Below are 27,254 nucleotides of genomic sequence, written 5' to 3' on the forward strand. Positions count from 1 at the left end.
GTGCACTACTGAAGGTACACTATGACCTGTGATGAAAAAACTTGCTATAAATACGGAGTCTGTGAATGGGATACCTGTCCTTAAATATATGTGTGTTGGGTGTGTGTGTGGGTGGACGGGTGGGGATGGTGTGGTGGGGTGGGGGATGGGTGGGGATGGTGGGGTGGGGTGGGGGATGGGTGCATGCTGTTAGGGGTGCAGACGCCAACAAATCATGCACCACTTTATCACCGACCAGACTCGACTTAAGTTAAAGAGGCTTGGCTGGGAATAGGTTCCAGGCCATCATGCTTGAATCTTGCCATTTAAACAGTACTTGATCCAGTAAACAACTGCAGTTTTACCATCTAGATGATTTCGTCAACTAGTAATTACACTCAATTTTACACATTTTGCTGAATATGGACCCTAGACCTCTAAGGGAGAATTATTTGTTTAACCATTCTGACTTTTCAGTCGCTACTTTCTATGTAGATCGTATGTCTACTATCTGCATATCTACGTAAATTTTATATGTCAAACAGAAGGTTAGGCAAGCGATGAAAGTGTTCGCTCGTCACACCAAAAGTTGGTTTCGAATCCATCGGCAAATTGTTGGAAACCTGCTACAAGCTGCGGTAAACCTAACCCATACAATATATATATATAATTATCAAGCTGTGTTCTTTTCTATAATGGACCATGTTTTAACTACAAACACACATTATCTGAAATAGCGACAGTCACGTGATTTGTGCTACTTGTGTTACCAAATTACTCTTCACATATAATGCCTTTAATATCACAGCAGTGCCACGTGTACCAGACAAGCTGTCATTCCCACCACTGCTATGCATGCCAGTCACGGGTACTTCGGCCGATGGACGGACGACACCGTATATCTGATTCCAGTGATACAGAACGACATATCCGATTTATCGACACATCCGATTTCGATCCGATTACCACTCACCACTGCTATTCATGCCAATCAGGGATGCTTCGGCTTAAAGGGGGGCAACTACCATGCATTCTGATCTGAATGATCTTTAAAACATTTCAACATATCCGAGGTGTCGACACATCCGATTTCGATCTGATTATCAATCACGCTACTGATGTGCACGCCAGTCATGGCTACTTCGGCTTAAAGGGACACAAATACCATGCATTCTGATTCCAGGGATCAGTAAACACAACCGATATATCAACACATCCAACTTAAGCGTCGTAAAATGAGGAGTAATGATTTCGCCGAAAAGGTGTTACGCGTCTAAATGACATTTCAAGATGACCAAATCCCATTGCACCCTTTCCAATTCCTTTAACGTGAGGATCACGGTCCCTTTAATTCACACTTATCATAAAAACGCACAGTCCCTTTAAACATACACGCTTGGCTTGATCCGCTTGTTTCGAGCTGAGCTCACCAATGCCAGTTAAACTCCGACTCTAGATGTGACCAACGGCCATGTTAATTACGGTGAGTTATTTGTTCATTTTGATTATTCAAAACAATCGTCTAGTTTCTCTCCAGTTGTTGAACTGGTCTCGGCACACAACAAGATTGCCCATATTTCCCAAGTCACCGCTCATGCACATTTAAGTACCTTAGAAGTTCTTCGACAGGTCGGATTAGTGAAACGGATTATCCCAGTTGGATTAAATTGATTTCTTTTGTTGTAGAACCAGGTGTGTGTCCATTTCGTACCTACATGTGCCATTAATAGACGATTATAAGTGTGTAATATTTCCTCGGTCATGCCATAATAGTTAATATACAAAGTACTTCACGTTCATTTGTTGGTAGATTAGGGTTTACGCCCGAAGCATACTAATCGATAAAACACCAATGTGAGCTTTGCAAGTTGATGGTATTAACGTTATCGAACACATGACGTCTGAGTAGCGCCTTGGATAGGAATTAACGAACCACAGTTAGAATAGTGACGTGTGCTTTGTAGGAGTGTTGGAATAATCGCCAACATGATACAAGATTCTGTGTCTGGATAGGAGAAAATGGCGAGCTAATGACATGACTGACAAGCTATACAGAAGGGTATATGTGTCAATATTTAGCTGTCAATCAGCCTTTCACTGTCAAGTGGAGAAAGCTTAATTTGTTAGACAAACCCCCCAGCAACCTATGGACTTAAGTAGAACGGCATTGTCTGGCTCTGAAGAAAAAAGCTAGAATTGTTTTAAAGCTTATTCGAGTCCTGCCACTTGAGCTGAGGGAGAGTCATCCATGGTCAAATTGTGACGGCATCGTGGATACAGTTGATACCCGCTTGTGTGGAATCATCATCCAAAGTGACATTTTGTCACCAGCATGAACATTAGCATGTTAGTATCATATTAAGACATAAAACAGGATAAAAATATGACTACCGCACCACCAATACTTCTGCAGGTATGTGACATTTAATTCATGCATATATCATCTTTTTCATTCGTTTGTGTTATTCCATCATTTTTTCTTTCTTTAATGAATCAATCTGTTCTTCATTGATTCATTCATTCACCCTTTAATCATTCATTGGGATAGCAACGGATCCTTTCCTTTATCTTTTAATCAACTTCTTCGTATATGCTTCATTCACCACTCGTTTATTCATTCATTCGCGAAGAAAATGTTTCGGGAAGAACTGGTAAGTATTTTGATACTGAAATATATTTTTACTGGATGACTTGAAAACATTCCTCCCAAAATAATTGTTTGGTTCCCCATTTTCTAAGAAAGGAAATCGATACTAAAATGTCGTTGAGTTACATGTTGTGAATTCCCTATCAGATTTAAGTGGTACTTATTTGCGATTGTGGATTTAGACAGTTGTTTCTTCTGATGACTTCAGATAGTTCTCTAATTTTAAATCAGTTTCAACGACGGGCGTTATAATAGCTCCATGGGCAGAGCCTTCCGGATTTGAAACCATGTGTTTAACGCCGTAATCAGCAATATTGCAGTTATCCGACGGCGGTTCGAACATAATCGAGCCTGGACCAGAGAATCCAGTGATTGACATCATGAGCATCGATCTACGCAATTGGGATTCGATTACATGCATCAACCAAGTCAGCGAGCCTGACCCCCAAATCCTGTTAGTAACCCCTTTCGATAAGCATTGGTTTCTGAAGGCAAATTCTAACCCGGATCTTCTAGGGTCGATATGCCAATGTTTGTTTGTTTGTTTGTTGTTTAACGCCGCATTCAGCAATATACCAGCTATAAGACGGCGGTCTGTAAATAATCGAATCCGGACCAGACAATCCAGTGATTGACATCATGAGCATCCATCCACACAACTGAGATACGATGACATGCATCAACCAAGTCAGCGAGCCTGACAGACGGACCACGTTAGTCGCCTTTTACGGCAAGCATGGGTTGCTGATGACCTATTCTACCCCGGATCTTCATGGGTCCGATATTCTACTGCAATCTGGGAGTATCTGAGAGTATCCATAAGACACCTTCCACGAATGATGTTCATCGTATGACCATTTCTTTCCAGAATTGTCATTATTTAAAGTTGATAGGTGTTTTAGGAATGACTATGTGGTGTCGCGTTTGGAAGTGCCTTTGTTGGAACTGTGCCATTGTACACCAAGCAGCAAGTGGGAACCCGGTAGGATGAACTGGTAAAGTGAATGCAAATCCCTGGGGAGTGAAGCATGTTTACTGAACTGGTGATCGAGATAATACTATGACATATCATCATCATCATCATCATCATCATCACCATCATCATCAACCCAACCGCCCCCAATCATTATTCTCGTCGTCATCATCATCATCATGAGTGGAAGTTGAGCGGTACGATAGCTCGGTGGTTAAAGCGTTCGCTCGACAAGCCGAGTTCGATTCCTTACTTGGATTCAATGTGTGAAGCCTAGTTCTGGCGTCCACTGTCGTGATATTGCTGGAATATTGCGAAAAGCTTTGAAAACGTTACTCATTTACTCAATAGCAGCAAGAGTAGTAATAGTAGTAGTAGTAGTAGTAGTAGTAGTAGTAGTAGTAGTAGTAGTAGTAGTAGTAACAGTAGCAGCAGTTAGTAGCAGCAGCAACAGATGTTACTGTTGCAGTAGTAGTTTCTGCTACACCACCACCGCCATCATCATAATCGTCGTCGGCATTAGCATTAATACTGGTAGTAGTAGTAGTAGTAGTAGTAGTAGTAGTAGTAGTAGTAGTACTAGTAGTATCAAAACTTGACATTGTTGCTGCAGCGACCGTTCAGATTGTAGATGCATGACTATTTGTTGATATGTCCGATAATGCGAAACTTGTGAAACTGAAAAGTTCCAAGGCTCTTCGCCATTAAACATTTTTCTTTAACTTATAGAACGTTTCTCCCACCTCAGCAATGGATGTTCGTTGCGTCTACTTACAGCTGGCGGCGGTCCTTACTGTCACACCGAAATAAACTGAACCAAAAAACATTGTTTCATGTGAATATGAAATTGTATGCTCAGCATTCACTCCAAAAACGTATCCCCCAAAATATTCATGACCCCTAATCTTTTTGGTTCAATATAGATCAAGTTCGCCAATACACTGAATAGTGTGTCTATTAAGTCAAATGTATCCATACCCGAAGACGATAACGAAAATCTACCGACAGGATGATGTTGTTTACGATTGTATTGACTGTAGGTTGCTAATGATGTGGTGATGAAAGCGGTGACTAACGTAACGAGAAGACCCGTGAAGAAACGGGTTAGAATAGGCCTTCAGCTTGCCGTAAAAGGCGACTATGCTTGTCGTAAGAGGCGACTAACGGGACCGGGTGGTCAGATTCGCTGATTTGGTTGATGCATGTCATCGTATCCCAATTGCGTGGATCGATGTCATGATATCACTGACTGGATTGTGTGGTCCAGACTCGATTATTTACAGACCGCCGTCATATAGCTGGAATATTGTTGAGTGCGGCGTCAAACAATAGACACACGTCACGAGAGGGTATGAGTGAGTGAGTGAGTTATCGCCGCTTCAAACAGTATTTCTATTATATCACGAAACCCACGAACATAGGTATGGTTTAACCCCAACATTATCATCTTTGGACATTTTTGCAGGGGTTAAAAGAGTCAGATTTATCATATATAATCGGCAATCCCGGTGGTCTAAGGGACGCGACCCAGCACAGTGAAACGCGGTACCTAAGACTACCCTTGCTCGTAAAAGAGGTTGATGAGTGAGTGAATATGGTTTTACGCTGTTTGAAGCAATATTCCAGGAGTAACACGGTTGTAGACAACAGAAATGTGACTCACACATTGTACCCATGTGGGGAATCGAACCCGGATCTTCGTCGTGAAGAGCGAACGCTTTAACCACTAGGCTACCCCACGGCTCCGATGATGATGATGATGATGATGATGATGATGATGATGATGATGATGACGACGACGATGCCTGTAAATAATCGAGACTGGAGCAGGCAAACAAATAAATCGTTTCTGGCAATGTATTTTAGCGTAGATTACTATTCTAACGACACAATAAAAAGTTAGAAAAGCAACGTCTTAAAAAACTACACAATAATCACCAAGCACTTACGTCATCGAGCCTTTAAAAGGGAGTTCATGTTCGTCTCTGGACCATTGATCAGATGGCTTGCCTGTCTGTTTTTCTACAAGCTAATGCACTTTGTAGCAAGAAACAAAAACACACATTATGGTGATCTTATTACCCACTGCACACTTGAATGCCCTCTCATTGGCTGTCGTCATACAAGGCCTACACATGCAACGCAGTGCTACATGTTATCTTTATAGTAAATCTCTGGTATATTTTTACCCGACAGCCACACGTTCAAAGGGCTAGCAGCGGACGCTCCTCGGTTCATACCCGCAGCAGTCAGAGGACGTGCCACGAGGATATACAAACACCTGGACCCACCCCGTGTGCCTCCACCCCCTCACAACCCGCCCCCACCCCCTCACAACACGACCGCACCCCCATCGGATCAAGACCGGTCAGCCTCGACAGTAAGAAGGTACCTCCCAGTATGCCCGCCGCTCAGGTGGAGGACGATTTGGAAACTGAACTCGATACGAACGGTAAGTAGTACATTGAAACCCCGTTAATCCAGAAACTTCGCTTTCTGGGCAACTACCATTGCTTCCCCCGAAACAGGAAATACAAAAAAAAAGTGAACTCGTTTATCCGGACGGTACTGTGTCTGTGGTGGTTTACTCTGTATAATGACAGTGCCGTCCGGATTAACGGGGTTTCAGTTTATGTTTTTATTTAATGTGTTCGGGGAGGTTTGCGGTAATCCCCCTCACGCTGGGAAGTGTAAGGGGATTTGTTTATATCCTGTCGTTAATAAGTGTCTCAGTAACTGGGAGTCGATCAATCGCGCGTTGGAGCCCGACCGCATTGAGCTGAAATCGTGCACATTTTGTTACCTGTAATCAATAGCTATCCGTGAACATTTTAATGTTGTTAGGTTGCTTTTCGTTTTTCGTTGAAGTATTTCTATATATATATATACACGCTAATGTATTGTATTGTGCGAATTTCACTTAGTGATATTAGTGAGTGAGTATGGTTTTACGACGCTTTTAGCAATATTCCAGAAATTTCACGGCGAGGAAAACCAGAAAAGGGCTCCACACATTGTACCCATTTTGGGAATCGAACCCGGGTCTTCGGCGTGACGAGCGAACGCTTTAACCACTTTAAGCGAATGTGAAGTGGACGTAAAATTCGTTACCCTGTCTATCCACATTCGCAGAACATAAATCGCGGTTCTCATGTGATGAAAAGCGACAAAACCCTTTCCACAAACCACTTCTTAATACATGTAAGACTTCTAGATTTCCTAGTTGCCAGGTTTCTGTTTCACGCGTATATTTTATCAAATGATTGTGTTTCTCTTATAACGCGACTCCCACGACAATGCCCATATTTCAGTATGGTATATTGTCCCATATATCGCTAGTCAGCTTTCACAAGTGTCCGTCAACCGCTGCGTTATACCGAGGATAACGATAACGACTTGGCAGTTAAAGATATCCAAGTGACAACCCGTTGGCTTTTCTAGGCTCCCTGAATACATGCACGCGGTACCAGCACTGTAGATATACCACTTTAGATACGTATATACTACACAAAAGAAGTCAAGGGCCATCGATTCTTTCATATTACTATGGTTAATCTGTCATGGCATCACAGATTAACTATAGTAATATGACAGAATCGGCATTACAGCTTAACTGTAGTCAAATAAAAAGAACCGGGTGCTCCTTAACTTCTTTTGAGTAGTATATGTGACCTATCAGAGAAGATACACTACATGTCATTTGGGTCGCAGTAAGTAATGTTTTGTACTGGTTAACGACTTCCGGTGTAGCTCACATATTTCACTTCCGTGACAGAAGAGTACGATTATGTGCCCACAATACTGCAGCTATATGACGGCGGCCTGTAAATAATCGAGACTGGAGCAGACAAGTTAGTGATTGATATTATGAGCAAAGTCCCATGCTGTCGGGGTACGATGATATGCAAACAACCAAGTCACCGATTCTGACCAACCGATTGGGCCTAGGTTACTGGGAACCTATTCTAACCCGGGATCTACGCGGGGTTGTTTATCTATGTACTTCACGTATTTTATACTTTGAAAAAGTAGAAACGTAAAAGTGATTTCAGACGTATATTTTTTTTATCATATAAATAATCAACAGATAATATCGATGGTTCAAAATTGGCACACATCATTGTCATTCACCCAGGCACACAAGGAATAGTATATTTTCAAGGTGAAGGTAATCTTTTCTCAATATCTTGTATGGCCACCATTACAGTCCAACACTGACTCTCCAACACTCTGCCTGCATTGCTTGTGCCAACTGTCGGAGGTTCTATAGTTGTTGCTGACGTGCTCGCAGTCGTTGATCCAGTGATCCATATATGTTCGATTGGGTTTAAATCTGGTGACCTGGACTATGTCTGTTCTACGACTGTAGGAGATGGCTGCCCATTTCATCCCACTATCACCAACAAATCTGTCCACTTCCCGTATGCAGTTTCGTGCACGCGACGCCTGTAAACACGACATATACCATCCGGTCGGCAAAGCATAAACTGTCTCTCGTCACTGAACCAAACTTGTGTCCATCGCAATTGTGCCCATATCCTGTGACCTTGACACCATTGACGTCGCATCTGACGATGCAGGTCCGTCAAAATGACATCTCGAACTGGTCGCCAGGAGTGAATACCTTCAGCGCGTTAACGGCTCCTCACTGTCTGGGCTGATATCCTACGCAATCCCGGTACTGCCGTAGTTGTAGATGTGGCCGTGGTGGTTCTTTCACGTAAGTGACGTAGCCGTATGAATCTGCCCTGTGCTCTAGTGGTGAAACGTGGTCTGGGAATGTCCCGTGATGTCCCGTGTGCCCACAGTTTCACAGTCTTCTGTAAGTGGTTCTAGGTGCTCCGTGGAAAACCCTACAGCTGAAGATGATTCTCCTGTTTGCAGTCGGCCGATGGCGATGTTGCATTGGGCTTCCGTCAGTCAAGGCATGGATTCGCTGTTAGATTGTGATGGCCTGCAAATGAAAACCCAACGTTTTTATAGCCCAACAAGTGATGTTGCACGTGCATGTCATGTTGGTGTGTTCCGGCGCCAGGCTCTCACGTGGTTGTGTTTTTCGATTTTTCCACCTTTTCACCAAATTTCTGCAATAGCTCTAGACTTTCTTTTCACACAAATCAATTCCAATCCAAGCAGCAATTACCATTACAATTTTGGTAATAATTTAAATTTTGCATGGATATCGACAACACTCGATATTTACGATTTTACTACTTTTGCGGTTTGTTGGGTTTTTTGGTTGGGGGGGTTGCAGAGTTTACATAAGACTACCGGGCAAAAGAAAGTATACACCCGTGTTTGTTAGCCAAAACTGAAACAAACAAGAAATGGTTATTCGATGGTGGTGTACTTGATACGTGTGTCATATCATATAATGTTTTCGACCTTAAGCTTGCTGTGTTTCGGCGACTGTTTTCAGCCTGAATATCCTACGGCCACGGTTTCGAATTCCAGATTTGCCATTATTACGATCCTACACCCGTGCTCGAATTCGACACTGGTATAATCGTTTTGAAGATTCCACTTTCCCTTGTAGAGAAGCCTCACAGCTATGACGACACTGGTATAATCGTTTTGAAGATTCCACTTTCCCTTGTAGAGAAGTCTCACAGCTATGACGACACTGGTATAATCGTTTTGAAGATTCCACTTTCCCTTGTAGAGAAGCCTCACAGCTATGACGACACGGGGACACGGACGTATGAGCGAGCTTGTCGTAAACTGGGGATCATTCCTTCTTCAAACTGCGTTAAAAAACTTGGCCGGGTGACGGAGAACCTCGACCTCAAGTATTACGGAATGGGGGCCCGTGGCGCGATGGCAGTGTCTATGGCACTAGTCGTAAGTGTGCCATTCCTCTTATTATCGTTGTGTCATTCATCCATTCGTCTTTATTGTTTTTTTTAAGGTATATTTTAAAAAGAATCATTTCAATTAAATAATCTCTACACTGCAGACTTCAAAACGGTTTGTCGCTTCTTTAAGCACCCCAGCAAACTATGACGGTGGTGCCTACCTGGTTTGCGGTTCGGTTCCTAGTAATGGTCAAATAAGAACCTCTAGTGAATGGGATATTTTTCGTTTTTTTGTTGTAAAGGGGTCGCGAGTGGCCCAGTCGTTTAAGGCCTTGCTAGTCGCTGTGTAGAGTTGCGTCCCTTGGGTACGCCAGAAACGTGACTGTGGGCTCGAATCCCTTTCGCCCTGATTATGTTCTCCAGGTTTGTCAGCACCATACCCGTGCTCGTGGGTTTCACCAAAGCGTTAAAGCTCTAAGGCCTTCATCACTTATGGCTTCCGTCCCATCAACATGACACTCCATGATATAACTGAAATACTGTTCAAAGCGCGTTATTTCCAAATCACTCACTCATTATATTTAGTTATATATGTGATATTTTGAATCAGATAAACGACCGGATAGCCAGCGTGAACATGTGCGGTAACGACATGGGGCCGACGGGAATGATGTACATGCAACGGATGATGCAGGAAAACAACAACATTGTAGAACTGGTGAGCTGTGCTGACATTCGGCATCACTCGTTGCTTTCCGTAAACTGCCACGAATGGTCCCTGGTTTATATAACGGACTGTCGTGTGTATGTTTATTGTATGTTGTCATTTTTTTATTATCCGATGTGATTATGTACTTAATTCTGTTGATTTAAAAAAAAATATGTTTATTTGGAGAAAAATATTTATGGCGGTGTTTCTCGTTTTAGACTGGGGTCATGTGTGGTTTCGTGGTCAGAGGGGCCGAAAGTCGCTGTGAATAGGGCATTATAGAGGATTGTGTGTCACTTTTTTAACGAAAAAGGCATTTGTTTCTGATTTCAACAAATAGGGCATTACAGAAGCATTGGTCACAGTTTTCACGTAAAACGGCATTATAGAGGCACCTGTGTCCCTTTTGTCAACAAATAGGACATTATAGGAGCATTTGTGTCACTGTTTTCACGACAAACGGCATTAAAGAGGCATATATGTCTCTTTTTTTCAACAAATAGGACATTGCAAATGCATTTGTTCCTTGGTTCTTCAGGGCCATGGAGAAGATTTGTATCCCTATGTTCTTCACAAACAGGACATTAATGAGGTATTTACGTGTCTCTGATTCGTACAGAATATCTCCGAGAACAATCTGGGAACAGAGGGTGCCCGACATATTGGGGAGCTGCTGCGTGTGAACAAGGTTATCCGTCACCTGGACGCTTCAGGTAGGTGCCCCCCTCTCTACCATGACACACTTCACTTTCAGGTGTCGTGTCAGGCGCTTTAGTTTATACATGTTTGGGGAGGGAACAGCTAATCGATTCTATTATTTTATTGACATAATTGACACAATTGGTCATTGTGATTTGTTCATTCGAAGACATAGTCAGTTATCAGTAGAATGAGGCATTGATACAGTGATTTTGTGGTTTATTTGTCAACAATGAGACATGTATCTTTTTTGACAGAAATATGACGCTTGAAATTTCATACATCTGAAACAAAATCAACGTACAGTTGACAAGTTTGGATTATGTTACATTTATCTGCCTAAAATTGTACAATACTTACCAAAAGTGTTTCTCACAGCATGGCATTGTTATTAAACATAACTGTACTACTAATTTGTCAATTATTAGGAAACAAATATTAATTTATTATTTTCAGGAAATGATTTTACTGACGCTGATGCACAACTCATATCAAAACCCGTTGAGGTAGGTTTGTTGGTTTGTTTGTTTGTTTGTTTGTTTGTTTGTTGTTTAACGCCGCACTCAGCAGTATTCCAAGGTATATGACGGCGATCTGTAAATAATCGAGTCTGGACCAGATAATCAAGTGATTGACATCATGAGCATCGATCTTCGTAATTGGGATACGATGACATGCATCTTACGATAAGCATGGGTTTCTGAAGATCAATTCTTACCCGGATCTTCACAGGTCGATAGTAATGATGATTATTGAGGGTGAACACCAATCAGTGCCTGCCAAGGTCATGTACTGTTATAGCAGATGTTTCATGAGCTGATGAGTTTCCATGAGCTGACATCCACCACAGAAGCAGTCCCATTAAAATCAGGACGGGACTCAAACCCAACAAAGTACTGGAATCTGTACTTTACTAAGTGTTATCCCATTGCTACATTTCCTTTCTAGAATGTAGAATGACCAGAAAAAGTTCCACTTACCCGTTTTTTCTACTTAATGATATCCGGGTTGAATAATAATAATAAGTAGAAACGATGTCGCAGTCGCTACCTGACATATCATCCGGTTCTTCTTGTTAAACGGTTTCTGCTTAACGAGATTCGACTGTATCCCTATCCAAGTTGTGTAGTATAGTTATGGTGTCTATATCCCTGTCCAAGTTGTGTAGTATAGTTATGGTGTCTATATCCCTATCAAAGTTGTGTAGTATAGTTATGGTGTCTATATCCCTATCAAAGTTGTGTAGCATAGTTGTGTCGTCTATATCCCTATCAAAGTTATGTAGCATAGATATGGTGTCTATATCCCTGTCACAGTTGTGTAGTATAGTTATGGTGGCTATATCCCTGTCACAGTTGTGTAGTATAGTTATGGTGGCTATATCCCTGTCACAGTTGTGTAGTATAGTTATGGTGGCTATATCCCTGTCACAGTTGTGTAGTATAGTTATGGTGGCTATATCCCTGTCACAGTTGTGTAGTATAGTTATGGTGGCTATATCCCTGTCACAGTTGTGTAGTATAGTTATGGTGGCTATATCCCTGTCACGGTTGTGTAGTATAGTTGTGTTGTCTCCTGGACAGGCGCACACGGGGCTTATCCGTCTCAACCTCAGCCACAACTCACTCGGGGATGCAGCTGCTGGCGCTCTTCAACAGATGATAGGTGAGAAACTCTTACTGTACAATTCACTAAGTGAGTGAGTGAGTGAGTAGGTCTAACGCCGCTTTGAACAGTATTCCAGTCATATAACTGCGTGTCAGCTTCATGTGGGAGGTAAGCCCGAAGTGATGCAAGTCTTAGACGTTTACCACTTCGGGGAAACCCACGAGCGCGGGTATGGTGCTGACAAACCTAGAAACACAATCGAAGCCAACCGGGATTCGAATCCACAATCATGGTTTTCTGGCGTGCCCAAGGGACGCAAATCTGTAGAACGAAGAATATGTAAATTAAGGCCATGAAGAGTTACATACTAATAATTTGCGGGAGAACAGAAAGTAGACGTCCATGTTTGATATTGGCTAACAATGAAACCAACAAGAAATGGTTATTTGATGGTGATGTATTTGATACGGGTGTCATACTTGTGTTTTGGACCTTAGGTTTGCAATATTTCGGCGGCTGTTTTCAGTCTCGTAACGCTTTGATAACGGTTATAAAAAAAAAATCAAATCCAATTTTTAAGTTCTACTTTCTTTTCCCCGTAGTTTAGCATTTGTCATCATCAGTATGGTATGTGAACGAGCTTCGTTAGGCCGAGCAATATCTTTAGGTCCGGTGAAAACTGAAAACTAGGATTTAAGGTGGAGACTGGATATCTTTTCAGTTCAAGTTGCAAAACCAGATATTTTTTTGTGATGTTTTTTTCAAGCACGCACGGCGCCCCCAAGGGGTCGATCCCATACATAACAATTGCAATTTAATTGCATAATCAGTACCTATTGTAAACGTCTGGAGAGTTGTTGACACTTTTGAATTAGTGAGGCTTTTACTAGAAACATGGTGTAAACATATTTGCAGCCTTTTGTTTTGTGAACTTTTTGAAAGATCGCTCTTTCCGAGTTCCTTCCAAGCTTGAAAATGGTACGTTTTCTTTAAGTGTATAACTGAACAAAATTAAAAGTTAAAATGGTATTTTCTTATTCCAGCTGAAAACAGTTCCCTGCAAGAACTCGACCTTAGCTGGAATCACTTCCGGGGCGCTGGAGCTATTCAATTAGCCCAAGGCTTGTCGGTAAGTCTACGAAACTTTTCATCACTCTAAATTCATGTTTGCAGCAACTTTTTCAAAAAATATGTACTTAAAGCATAGAAATATAACCTATTAATTTAAGATATGAAGTAAACACAAGTAAAAGACTGAGGCGCAAAAGAAACTATACATCTCAGCTGATTTTATCATATGTTTGAATTTAAATTGAAAAATGTTCCGACGATATTATATGTGAATTAAATTAACTGTACTAGCGCTTGATAAGCACTCAAAGAATACTTCTACTAGGAGTTATTTGATAAAATATAATTTAATCTACTTTTAAATATAAAAAAACAAATTCGGTATACCTTCTTTTGCCCCTTAGTTCATTAACGTTTTCCAATCATGAGACCTCGTGCTGGTCGTAAGAACCATACTCAGGATGGATAGAGCAATTACAATAAAAATATTTGTGACCTGTCTAATTATGTGTTACGCTACCGCGACGGCGTGATGGCTGCTCATTATATTAACCACTGGATTAACTGGCCAAGAGTCCAAGCGGTGGTATAATAGCTAGAATACTGATGACTGTAGCGTAAAACGGCATACATTCACTCACCCCATGTGTTGTCCCGGCCCCAGGAGAACGTCAACATTAAAGTGTTCAACGTGTCCTGGAACGGCTTCGACGACGACGGCGCCGTGGCACTTGCGTCGTGCTTGAAGAACAACTCCGTTTTGGTTGACCTGGACGTGGCTTGCAACAGGGTCGGACAGATCGGTGTCATGGAGCTCGTCTCAGCCTTAAAGGTCAACGACGCTCTGGAAACACTACGGGTAATATGAACGTCGGGTGTCGTTAATTAAGGTCATTAAGGGACCATCCATGTGATGTCCTGTGGGGTGGTGAATGTCAGAGACAGGATTTGTTTTCGAGGTGGGTTATGGTACTGTAGGGTTGGAGTGGGGATTTCGGTGATGTTTGTCAAGAAAAAAATGGAAAACAATATTTTGTCATTACGTTTAACAAAGAAAGTATATTTGTTCGCCGAATATGCTGATTGTCCTGAAATGGGTGTTTTGTCAGTTTCATTCAGTAAATGTGCTATCGTGTCACTGGATTGTCTGGTCCATCACTTGATTGTCCGGTCATGACTCGATTGTTTACAGGCTGCCGTCTTGGAGTAGTGTTCAGGCAACATACAAAAACAACCCGTAGAGCAGCGCATACTTACACTTTGGCGAACACCCGGGTCCACTTGATTGCAGCGCTAAATTAAGATTGTTTTGTGCAAGTAGACCCTTGTCTCATCACTGATTTTCAATTATCCATTCATATCTTTGTCGTCGCATTTTTTGCCTTTTAAGCCCAGTGGAATCTGTTTCGGCGGATGATCGAGACTGACTATTCTTTCGCTTTGACATTTTATATTTAATTTGTTCGGCTATTCCATTCACATAAATTGTTTTAGCGTGTTTTGAAGCGGTGACCCACAACAAATTATGTCTCTAACAATCTGCTGGACTTTATGTTTGGACTTACACGACTTGTTTGTTTGTTTGTTTGTTTGTTGTTTAACGCCGCACTCAGCAATATTCCAGCTATAAGACGGCGGTATGTAAATAATCGAGTCTGGGCCAGGCAATCCAGTGATTAACATCATGAGCATCGATCCACGCAATTGGGATCGATCACATGCATCAACCAAGTCAGCGAGCCTGACCACCCGATCCCGTCAGTCGCGTTTTACGACTAGCATAGTCGCCTTTTACGGCAAGCATGGGTTGCTGAAGACCGGATCTTCACGGGCGGTGCTTACGCGAGTGAGTATAACGTTAAAGTGTCCATCTGTCGTGTTTAAACATTTAGGTGTGGCTCTTACATCTTCTTGTGTGATGTTTCACACTTGCTGTGTCCACTGATTTCAGATTGGTAAAAACAACATCTCAGAAGAATGTGCCGGTGCTGCAGTGGAGGTGTTGAGGATGACGAACCCCTTGAAACTGACCAAACTGGACATGTCGGTGTGTACAGGTCATGTTCATTTATATTTTATGATTTAAAAAAAAATAATTTTAGAGCTTAATTACATGTTAATTGAGCTCTTGGCGTCGCCGTCTAATGGATATGAACTACAGATATGTACCACAGATACATTTATGTAAACTTACTAAAATGTACCATATCCAAAATCGGTAAAAAAAACTGTACCCCACCTACAGCTTAGCAATGTACGCTACGCAAGGCGGGACGCGTCCATTCCAAATGGGTGATTTTTAACTAGTTTTGGCATATTTGATTAGGCGAGGTGAGGTGAAATTGGGTTTAACGTCGCGTCCAAGATTATTTTACTTATATAGCGACGAGCATGCACGTGTGTGTGTGTGTGTGTGTGTGTGTGTGTGTGTGTGTGGCTGCTTGTACTAGTCCGGACTGATGCCGATTCATAGCGCTAGCCCACTGACATACCATGCCGCAGTTTAACATGAAAACCCAACTCAGACACAGTATACTGACTCCGAGCCGACCAGTCCTTGTTTTAATGCCGAACGCCAGATAGGGTAACAACAAGTACCATCTTTCAACGTCTTTTGGTATGACGCGGCCGAGGATCGATCTCCGGGCGGACGCTCTACCACTAGACCACGGAGGCGGTCTTGATTAGGCAAGTCTGCAAAGGAACCGGTTTGGTGCAATGTGACATGTATGTAGTACCTTATACCACAACAACCCCTTCAGCGTTTCCCGACACAGTTACCCCTATCATCGAATCGGGAAGCTCCTTCTTTTTCTTTTGAATGACACGCGCCATCCTACAGGAAGAGTAATTTCAAAATCATTTCGTAAAACTTTTTCACTGAATGGTGCTGAACCAACGACCTATCTATCAATGTCGGTGTACCTTAATGAAATCGTTTTCTAGTTTCTGTACATGAAATTGCAAATGAATATAACTGTATGACATCTACAATACGGAGTGAGTGAGTTTTGTTTAATGCCGCTTTGAATATCCTTTAAGTCATATCACCACGGCGTGTCAGTTTGTGGGAGGAAAGCCCGAAGTGATGCAGGTCTTGGAAGTGTACCACTTTGTTGAAACCCACGAGAGCGTGTATGGTGCTAACGAACCCAGAAACATGATTATGGTGAATATGGGATTCGAACCCACGATGAAATGTTTCTGGCAAGCCTTAGGAACGCAACTCTATACATAGTGAATAGCGACGCCTTAAACGGCAGGCCAGACATGCCCTAAATGACAAGAAGCGTTGAGTGATGTTTTCAAGTGCTCGACCCCAGTCGAGTACATTAGATAATGTGCGTGGAAAATTAACGTTGCTTCGTCATTATTTCAGCCATATAGCTATAAAAAATAATGAAATACAGTGAGTGTATATGAAAACGAGAAAACAATAGCTAGCTGGCCGCAGTGGATGTAAATTCGCACTCCTCTATAAGAGATACAACGTTTTTACTCTTCAAAATGTTTCTTCTCCGACAGGATGTGATCCTGAGCTCCCGGTTCGCAGACCTCCTGTCCGACTTGTACGACGTGCACCCCGAGTTAGACGTCGTCTACGGCTACACGGACTCCTACGGCAAACGCAAGATGAAGGGATACGACATCGTCGAGGAATCTATGAAAGTGATCAGCGAGTACCTCAAGGCTAAAGGCATCACGATTGTGGAGTTGTTTAGTCGCTTCGATGCTGACGGAAGCATGAGTGTGACGCACGAGGAGTTCAAGGAGGGACTGAGGGTCAGTATTAATTTGAGTGAGTGAGTGAGTGAGTATGGTTTTACGGCAGGGCCATCAGAAATGGGCTTCAGACATTGTACCCATTTCAAGAGGTTTCTCCTTTAGCTTCTGAGACTCGTTCTGAAAAAGACACCTTCTTCATTTAACCCGCGACTGAATGACATTTACAATCACTAACATGATGACCAGTTGATTTTATCATGTTTGATTTTTAATTGAAAATATCTCAAGTTAAAAAACCGCATTATGAACCACTGCTGATTGGTATCTAATAATACCCCGTTCACGTGCACAACATATACTCACGTAGGTAATTTTGCACACGCATAACTATACATATGTGAGTGTTATGTAAATTTACTTTGCGTTCACATGAAAATTAACTTAGGTATGTAAATGATGTATGTAAATGGCGTAATGTACACACATTCATCAGTCTGTTCACGACTTTCAACATGAGAAGATTGTTTTCACATCAAAGTCGAATGAGAAAAGAGTTACCTTACAGGAATCTTCGCTTGAAGCAGCATGTGTTTGATTTAATCTGTACTACCAATTATTGACGCCTTGTAACCCAAGGAAAACACCGTCCGCCCAGCTCCGGATGTCCGCGTAGGAGTAGGTATTGCTGTATAATGAGTGAGTGAGTGAGTAAGGTTTTACGCCGCTTTTAGCAATATTCCAGCAATATCACGGCGGGGGACACCAGAAATGGGGCTGTATAATGAATAGCGTCAAATTCAGAATACAGAGCTGTTGACAATTTGGTTGGTGTTGGCAAATCAACAGATATATTAATTACATCATATTCTGACGTGGGCATAAACGTTCATATGACAACATAGCCATACAGTGCAAATTTACATTTACATTTGCACCAGCTCAAGCCATGATTCAAATTTGCTTCTGGTGTAAATATACACACATGAGTAAACGCGTTCACATGACAAGTATACTCACGCCTGTATATTTACACACCTATGCAAATATACACACGTATGTATAGAGATGCTGGTGAACATTTCAAACACATTTACTACATTTTAAACATGGTAGGGGTCATTTGGTTGCAAATTTATTTCATACCCCAGTCTTCATGAACCAGGGCGGTTGGGTTGCCTAGTGGTTAAAGCGTTCGCTCGTCACACCGAAGACCCGGGTTCGATTCCCGACATGGGTACAATGTGTGAAGCCCATTTCTGGTGCCCCCCGCCGTGATATTGCTGGAATATTGCTAAAAGCGGCGTAAAACCAAACTCACTCACTCATTGAACCAATATATTTTTACACAAAATTACACAAGCACAGATTACTTTTTAGAAACTATTACATGAATAAATGGTGGTAAAATAGACATAATCAAATAGTTCTTTTAATTTTCAATTACATAAAAAACAAAGTCGGTGTGCTTTCTATTGCCTCTCAGTCTGCATCTTCTCGAGGCAAGAGAGTTAACGGACTATAAAAGTGAAAAACTGGACTATTAAAGTCAGTTAACTCCCTTGCCTCGGGAAGATGCTCAGTTTGTAATAACTTGCCATCAAGGACGCGAATCCGCGAGGTACTCCTAACAGTGTATCTATTGAAAACCATTCTTCCTTGCCGAGTCCTTGGACCCAGTCAGGAGTACATTGCGTACAGAGTTGCGTCCCTTGGCAAATGCGGGGTATGTCGACAATCGATCGTTGATGGAATGAAATCCCACAAAGTGGACTGTTTATGTGTAAGAAGGTATCTATGAACAAGACTGCATCACCTGTCAGTTCAACTGCGCTTGAGAGCAAATTCGTATTTTTTGGCGTGTGGTTGGTGACACTTCATTCGAATGACCCATTGTGAGACAGCGATTCCAGTCCAGTCTTTGTGAGTTTGTCAATACAGGTAAGAATATAAAGAAAATGGCAATTATTACTTTCAAAAACAGAATAGGTCTTCAGCAACCCATGCTTGCCGTAAAAGGCGACTATGCTTGTCGTAAGAAGCGACTAACGTTGGTTGGTTTGTTGTTTAACGCCGCACTCCGCAATATACCAGCTATGTGGCGGCGGTCTGTAAATAATCGAGTCTGGACCAGACAACCCAGTAATTGATTAAATGAGCATCAGTTTACGCAATTTGGATACGATGACATGCATCAAACAAGCCAACGAGTGTGGCCACCCAATCCGTTAGTCACCTCTTACGACAAGCATAGTCGCCTTTTACGGCGAGCATGGATGAGAGCTATTCTAACCCGGATCTTCACGGGTCCTTATCATTATGTGAATCACGTACACTGTATGTGATCCCTCTTGTTCACACTTCAATAAACAGGCTGTACAGAGTTACGTCCCTTAGGCGGACCAAAATCCTATGATCGTGGGTCCCAGATGTGCCCCGATTATTACTCTTGATTCGACAGCACCAAACCAGTACTCGTGGGTTTTCATATGAAAATAAGGTCATTGGTACAAAATGTAGGCTAGCTATCTGTTTGAAGATTATGATTGGAGAATATTTCTGTCAATTCTGTCAATCTTACTTTAAGATACTGTCCGATTTTCTGTGAACCGTTTATAATATATAAAGTCCACAAATGTTACGGCATGTTACATCCCATTTGGGGTCTAGTCAGAACGACCTTTCATCCGACCAATCAGAGCATCGCTTACCAGACTGTGAAAGTGACAGTCGGAATGTGATGTTTAATCATGCAACCTCGAAAACTTTAACTCCGAACGATAGTGACGGGTTTAACGACTGAATCCATTCAATCTAGACCATCTATTAGCCATCCCTGAATGTTCTTTAGTTCAGGTTTCAAATTTGTAATCGAGAATTTGTCAAAATATGTTTCGAAGCGTATAGTCGCCGTAGTGCCGTAAAACACGAAAGAGCTGCCTTCTGGTTGGTCATTCCATTGATCGGACAAAGTTCGCGCAAGATCGGTCTGACGTGACCCGTAATGGGATGTCCTCAGATCTTTGTTGAGCGGTAGCGAGAACTGAGGTCTGATTTTAATGAGATTGACCTTGCATTTTCTGAAGATATTTCTACCTTTTGTTAAATATGCGCCAATTATCAGCGCATTCAAAAATCGTCCGTTTATTAGCGGTGTGTGTGTGTGTGTGTGTGTGTAAGTAGCCTTAAATCCCTCCGTTATCCGTCACTCGTTTACATGCCGACCACAATGCATATATTATTTTATTTTCCCTCTTGTTAGGTGTTACATGCAATATTACCTACAAATATTTTATTTATTACCTAAACTATCAACCATTAAGGGTTTTTTTTACACACAGTATCGTTTAGTATGTGAATAATCAGTTTTGTTATATGTTGTATGGAAGCTATGTGGTATGAGTATGTCTCAAGATCATGCAGTCATGCAGTCATATATGTACTATTTGTCGATTTTAATTGATATTATTATACCTCAAATTATCTCTTCTACTCTGCAATTTAGAAACAAAATTATAACAAAATAGTTCCAGGGACTTAAGTCAAGCAACCAAGCTTTTTTATTACGTTTGAATTCATCTATGACGGAAATGTTATTTTTCAAATCGCATTTATTGGATCGTCTGAAGAAAAGGCAGCCGCAGCGAAGGGAGATAACTCTTGCAGGGTTGCATCCAATATGTTTATCTAAGTTTGAAACTGATCGTATTATGGGTAGAAAATTAGGTACGATTATTCACATACTAAACAATACTGTGTGTATGAAAAAACCCATAATGGTTGATAGGTTAGTTAATAAATAAAATATGTGTAGGTAATATTTCATGTAACACCTAACAAGAGGGAAAATAAAATAATATGTGCATTGTGGTCGGCATCTATTTGAGTGACGGATAAAGGACGGATTTAAGGCTACTTATATCCCCCGCTAGTTTTTTTAAACGGACGATTTTTGGATGCGCTGGTAAATGGCGCGTATTTAACATAAAGGTAGAAATGTCATCAGAATATGCAAGGTTGCATATTGTGTTCTATGAAATAAACAGCAACAAGTGGAAGTTACATACTCTAGGCGCATATTAGCAAACATATTTATATGCTCCCAATACCTAGGTAATAACATTTATAAAATTAATGATTGAATTTAAAAAAATGAAACTAATTAGCTCTAACGATGAGGCTACTAACCAGAGTACCACACCCCAGGTGGTATGGGCAACTCGTGGTTAACCGAAGTATGAGGTAAATTAGTTCACGTGTGCTAACATTGGTCAGCCAAGGCTAACTAGGGTTACCGTATTCGACGTAATAAGCGCCCACGGCGACCTTTGCTAATATATTGGCGAGTGAACAATTCCAATTAACACCCCTTCCGATTGATCAATGTATACAAGACTTATGTATTCGCTTATAATACGCACACGTGTGTTATATGCACCCTTAATTACGCGAATTATAAAATACATGTCAAACGCAAGATATATCCTGAGCATATTGCTTGCTTGCTTGTGAATATAAGTATTACAACCACTTGAGAACTCCCGGTAGATAACTTCACTTCACTGAACAAAGATGTATAACCATTTCTGATTGCCGTGGATAGCTGATATGGTGGCTTTGCCCTCGGCGGGGGTAGAAGTAGTGTAAAACTATTGTCCCCATGAGAGAAACAAAACCATCTCATTTAAAGTATATTTATATCTAACTCTATTTCAACTGCAGAATTTTGTTCACTTTTAATCTCTGGCTAACCTTGCAACAATCGCCAGCAACTAAGGGAAAGTTGTAAATCCTGCTGAGACCGTAAGTCCCCCTTGGTCCCTAGTATGGTGACATTACCTTTGTTGCTGGCGACCTATAGCCCCATTTTTTATATCGTGTCGCTGCCCAATAATCACATATTTTTAATATTCTACAACTAATTTTAAGTCAATCTGTGATATATTTCTAGTTTTAACTGTCCTTCCTCGACAGTTCTTATAAATATTGTATATCTTGTTCTAGTCACACTATGGCTGAACTATTGCCCACGTGACTTAAAATTAAACTCACTAACTCACTCCAAATTGAAAGCTTTGTATTTGAAGCAACAGATGCCTGTGAAAGGAAGCTGGGTGATGTGTTTGAAAGCACGACGGGCTTTCTTATTAAAGGGACAGAACTCGTGTATAAGTAGAGTCTATTATCAAAATAACACGCTGATTTTAAAAAAATCTGAAGCAAATGTATAACACATCTCGAACCACATTTTTAGCAAAATATTAATTAAATTTATGAATAATGCATTAGTTCATTTTAAGGTCAAATGTGTAATTTCAGTTAAAAAGACGTTTAATGCACCTATTTTTAGTAGAATTGATTGAAATATATTTCACTGACGTGCCATTTCTCGTAATGACCTTTTGGCTTGCCTTAAGCCAATTAACATTACTTCCTTTTTTTGTAGCGCTTTGACCTTGGCGCAATATGAATATAATACCAGTCATTCAACAACTTACAACACTAGAACTAAGAGAATTGAACACATCCGTGTAGGTACGTCGTTGTATTGATTTTGGTTTGTTGGTTAACGCCGCACTCAGCAATAATCCAGCTACATGACGGCGGTCTGTAAATAATCGAGTCTGAACCAGTAATTAATATAATGAGCATCGATCCAGGCAATTGATCCAAATTTTTGAAAATAATTATGCTTCAGGCTGTTGGAAAAAAAAGAAATTGCCTGCCACAAACATTACAAGGTTCAGGCGCATAGTTTTGTGGCCCAGTCGTGTAAGGCGCCGCGATTCGCTGTGCAGAGTTGCGTCCCTTGGGCACGCCAGAAATCTATGATTGTTTGAGGGTTCGAATCCCGGGTTGCCCCGTATATGTTTCCAGGTTTGTCAGCACCATACCCGTGCTCGTGGGTTTCACCGAAGTGATAAACGTCTCAGCCCTGCATCACTTCGGGTTTTCCTCCCACATTAAGCTGACAGGCCGTGATACAACTGGAATAATGTTAAAAGCGGCGTTAAACCCAACTCACACACTCACTCACTCACTCACTCACTCACTTGTGTCTTCAGGATGCTGGGATACCCCTGTCAGATCTGCAGGTGGAGGAGATCATCAAGCAGTTGGACATGGATGGAGACGGGGAGATCGACTTCAGGTGAGTAACGGCAAAGGACGGGAGTAAATGAGCTGGGATTCACGTCGGTTTGGACAGTTTTTGTCAGCTTAAAGGTAGCCATCGATATTTCATTCCAAGCGCTGCTTAATGGCCAAACGAGGCTACATAAGCGTAGTAGTTGTCAATTGATTTTCACATAAGTCCTAAGAGGTACTTATGACACAGGAGTATTGTGCATGCTCAAAGGGAATTCCGTGACATATTTGGTCACGTGTTACTTTGGGTGTTCCAGCCTTTAGGTAACGCTCGATGGCTTCCTTTATTGTGAAGGAAAGCTTAAAGTGGCGTAGGTTTTAAAGGTTTGCACCACACATCTCACAAACAACACACCATACACATTCTGTAAATAAAAGGCACATGAGAGTTTGTTCGGGGGACAAGTAGCCTGTCGTCTCTTTATACGTCGACTCGGTTCGTTCTGCACTTACCTCCGGTGATCTAAAGGTCATAAGTCCGAGTACCGGATATGAACTTTAGCCGCACCATACCCGAGCTTGTAGGCTTAATAACGCGGCAGATGTCGAAAACGGCATCATTTCGGCATTTGGCATTGTTCGTTTGTTTGTCGTTTAACGCCGCAATATTCCAGCTATATGACGGCGGTCTGTAAATAATTGAGCCTCGACCAGACAATGCAGTGACTGGCATGGTGAGCATCTATACCAAGGCCTAGTTAACTTTTTTTTACAGAGGGCAAATATTTGTACAAGTATCACTTGACCCCAGCTTGATTCAAAGAAAAACTGTTTTCTATTACAAAAAATAAAAATCGCGGGGGGGGGTGGCGCAACCACCCCACCGGGCTGGCTACGGCACTGGATACGATGACATGCATAAACTAAGTCAGCGAGTCTGACCACCCGATCCCGTTAGTCGCATTTTACGGCAAGCATGGGTTGCTGAAGACCTTTTCTACCACGGATCTTTAAGGGTCTCGGGATTATTTCAACATTATGCTGAAACGCCGTGATATAACTGTGATAGTGTTCAAAGCGGCGTTAAACCCAACTTACTCAGTATTAACAATAGCGTCCTAGACACAGACGGTATGCCTTGTTATCAGACGCTCCGGCGCCATGTACAAAACATAGACTACTGGAGATTGATTTTGATAATGTCGTTTTATGTGGGTTTTATTTTCTGTTTGTAGTGAGTTAGTGATATCTACGAAGGATGTTTTATAAGAGACAGTCACAAGGTTCGGTAAGGATCTCACATCGAATGTGACGCTGTGAAGAGGGGCGATAACGATCACGTGACCCCACCCAACACAATTCTCGCCAAGAAGTGAAGAAAGACGACCAGGTGTTTGTGTGGGCTGTGCCGGCTCGTTGATAGACTAATGTGCCAGAGTCATTTATTATCATTATTAAATTAAATTTGTCAACATAACTGCCATGACTGCACCACGAAAGCCTGTAAGGACTACTCACCAATATATCTTGAAACTTGTTGAAGAAATGTAAGATTTTTAAGATAATGTTACTTTTTCAACATGCCTAGTTTAATTTTCAATTCCAAGCATTGCAGTTTAAAGATAATGGTGATATTGACTGAGATACAAAAATAACCAAAACATTTTTATAAATAAACATAAAACTTAGCATCTCGAAAACTCAATTTTGCAGTTTTTATTTTGACATATTTGTATTTGAAAACCCATAAATTTTTTCCCCATAACAAGTATTTGTGTGAATCGATATACATGTAGTTTACATGTGTGTGAGTGAGTGTGTTGTATAGGATAAGTTTTATTCCATACTGAAAGGCCTCAGGCCCATAGTACAATTCTGTTTTCGTGTTGTATAAAGTCAACACTATTACAGCTATGCCGTGGCCGCCTGCAGTCAAGTCTGTAGCAAAACAGGTGGTTGATAGCATGAGCATGGATACCGGTCAGGTTATAGGGTGCCACCCCATCAGCCATCCAAACATTGTGACTATCGACCCCATTTATGCAGGGCTTAAGGACCAGGCCAGGGTGTAAGGTGCTACAGATTAAATAGTCTCTCTCGCATACCCCAGAGCACATAGTCAATAAAACATTCACCCCATTCTATTCCTAACCCCTTTTTCAGCTCTTGAAATTAAGGGACTGGGGGGTTCTTTTAATGCCAGCGGGTTAAATCCCTTGTAGAATGTTTTCAACTTAACCTTATAAGTAACTTTAATTCAGGGACATAGTCTATATAGTCATATAGTTCTATAACCCTAGATGAAGCAAGGCAAGAATTGTTTTTGGTTCAGATTCTGTTTGTTAGTTTGTTGTTTAAAGCCGCACTCAGCAGTATTCCAGCTATAAGACAGCAGTCCGTAAATAATCGAGTCTGGACCAGACAATCCAGTGATTGACGTCATGAGCGTCGATCCACGCAATTGGGATCAATGACATGCATCAACCAAGTCAGCGAGCCTGAGCACCGATCCCGTTAGCAAGGATGGGTTGCTGAAAACCTTTCCTACCCTGGATCTTCAAGGGGGATCCTTTTCAATTTAACTGTAGTTGCTTGTTTCTATCAAAAATATATTTTTTCACAGACTAAGGACAATATGTTAGTCTACAGATTTGAGAACGTCAATTTTGTGTGTGTGAATAGATTCGATTGCCCCGTATACTATTTAGCCATTCTACCATATTAGGATATATTTCACTGGACAATCGAGGATGGTGTGACAATTGTTAGCAAAACCTGTCTATGCTTAAAGTGACTACCCCTGTCTAAAGTGCTGTCATGTGCTATGAAGGAACTCATAAATCTTGCAAGTTGGATTCAATTGAGGAAGAGTCACGATAAAACATGATTTTGATAAATTAGTTGATTTTCTTTCTTTACAAACTCATGAAGAGATCGCAGGTCATTTGCGGTTAATGTAAGTTTGATTTTTGTTATTTCCATGGAAACAAGGATATAGTCATGTTACATTTTATCACTGGTGTATGACACTGGAAACATTACGTTGCTTTATTTATGGCATGTGTATATATAACCATTCGCGAATTTAAGGTAATGTTTGTCAGAATCTGTGATCTTTTTATTTTTATGAATGTTGATAAAAGGTGTATGACAATATGTACAGAGACATTCATAACTTTTATGTAGACATCCAGTTTTGCAGATAATAAAATGTGGTCGAAGGAATGCATCCTCTGTGCTACATGGAACTATTCGTTTGTTTTGCATCACACGAAAAGTGTGTGCACTGAAGCCTTAAGTTGTCGCCAATCGCTTTTAGTCATAGCGAAATATTTAATTATTTTTCAACACCGTACTCAAAAGTCTGGGCCAGACAATCCTGTGATTGATACTATAAGAAACGATCAAAAAGTGGCGGTACACTGACAGGCAATCAATCAAGTCACAGTCCCTCCGTCAAACAAATAAATCGCCTATCGTACCAAGACAGGGACCTTAGAAATACGAACCTTTCATGACTGTAAAACGTCATTTCTTTCTTGTTAGAACAGTTTTTCAGTTTTGTCAACTTTAAGAGTAAGTGAGTGAGTGAGTAGGGTTTAACGCCGCTTTTAACAGTATTCCAGTCATATCACGGCGTGTCAGCTTAATGTGGGAGGAAAGCCCGAAGTGATGCAGGTCTCAGACGTTTACCACTTCGGTGAAACCCACGAGCACGGGTATGGTGCTGACAAACCTAGAAACATAATCGGGGCGAACCGGGATTCGAACCCACAATCATAGGTTTCTAAGAGGTGAGGTTCAACGTGTGTGTATGTGTGTGTGTGTGTGTGTGTGTGTATGTGCGTGCGTGCGAAACTTATTCCAATTTCCGTGCTAGCCCATGAATATACCATGCCACACTGAAACATGAATACCCCTCTCAGACACAGTATACTGACTCTGAGCCAACCAGTCCTTGTT

At 41.4% G+C, this 27,254-nt stretch overlaps 1 protein-coding gene across 1 annotated transcript; it reads left to right on the top strand.

Moving 5' to 3' along the window:
• The first annotated feature begins 2,362 nt into the window (after positions 1-2,362).
• Positions 2,363-26,507, top strand: LOC139479708 (leucine-rich repeat-containing protein 74A-like). The gene is made up of 13 exons (XM_071262558.1): positions 2,363-2,392; positions 5,796-6,051; positions 9,262-9,440; positions 10,005-10,112; positions 10,723-10,816; positions 11,259-11,308; positions 12,386-12,467; positions 13,454-13,539; positions 14,146-14,340; positions 15,433-15,528; positions 17,007-17,264; positions 23,270-23,355; positions 24,527-26,507. Exons 1-13 carry the CDS (start codon positions 2,363-2,365, stop codon positions 24,558-24,560), a joined length of 1,554 nt encoding a protein of 517 aa, XP_071118659.1. The 3' UTR covers positions 24,561-26,507.
• Positions 26,508-27,254: the final 747 nt, after the last annotated feature.

Source organism: Haliotis cracherodii, unplaced genomic scaffold, assembly GCF_022045235.1.
Source record: "Haliotis cracherodii isolate W230 unplaced genomic scaffold, xgHalCrac1.p SCAF_4, whole genome shotgun sequence".
NCBI classification, from domain to species: domain Eukaryota; kingdom Metazoa; phylum Mollusca; class Gastropoda; order Lepetellida; family Haliotidae; genus Haliotis; species Haliotis cracherodii.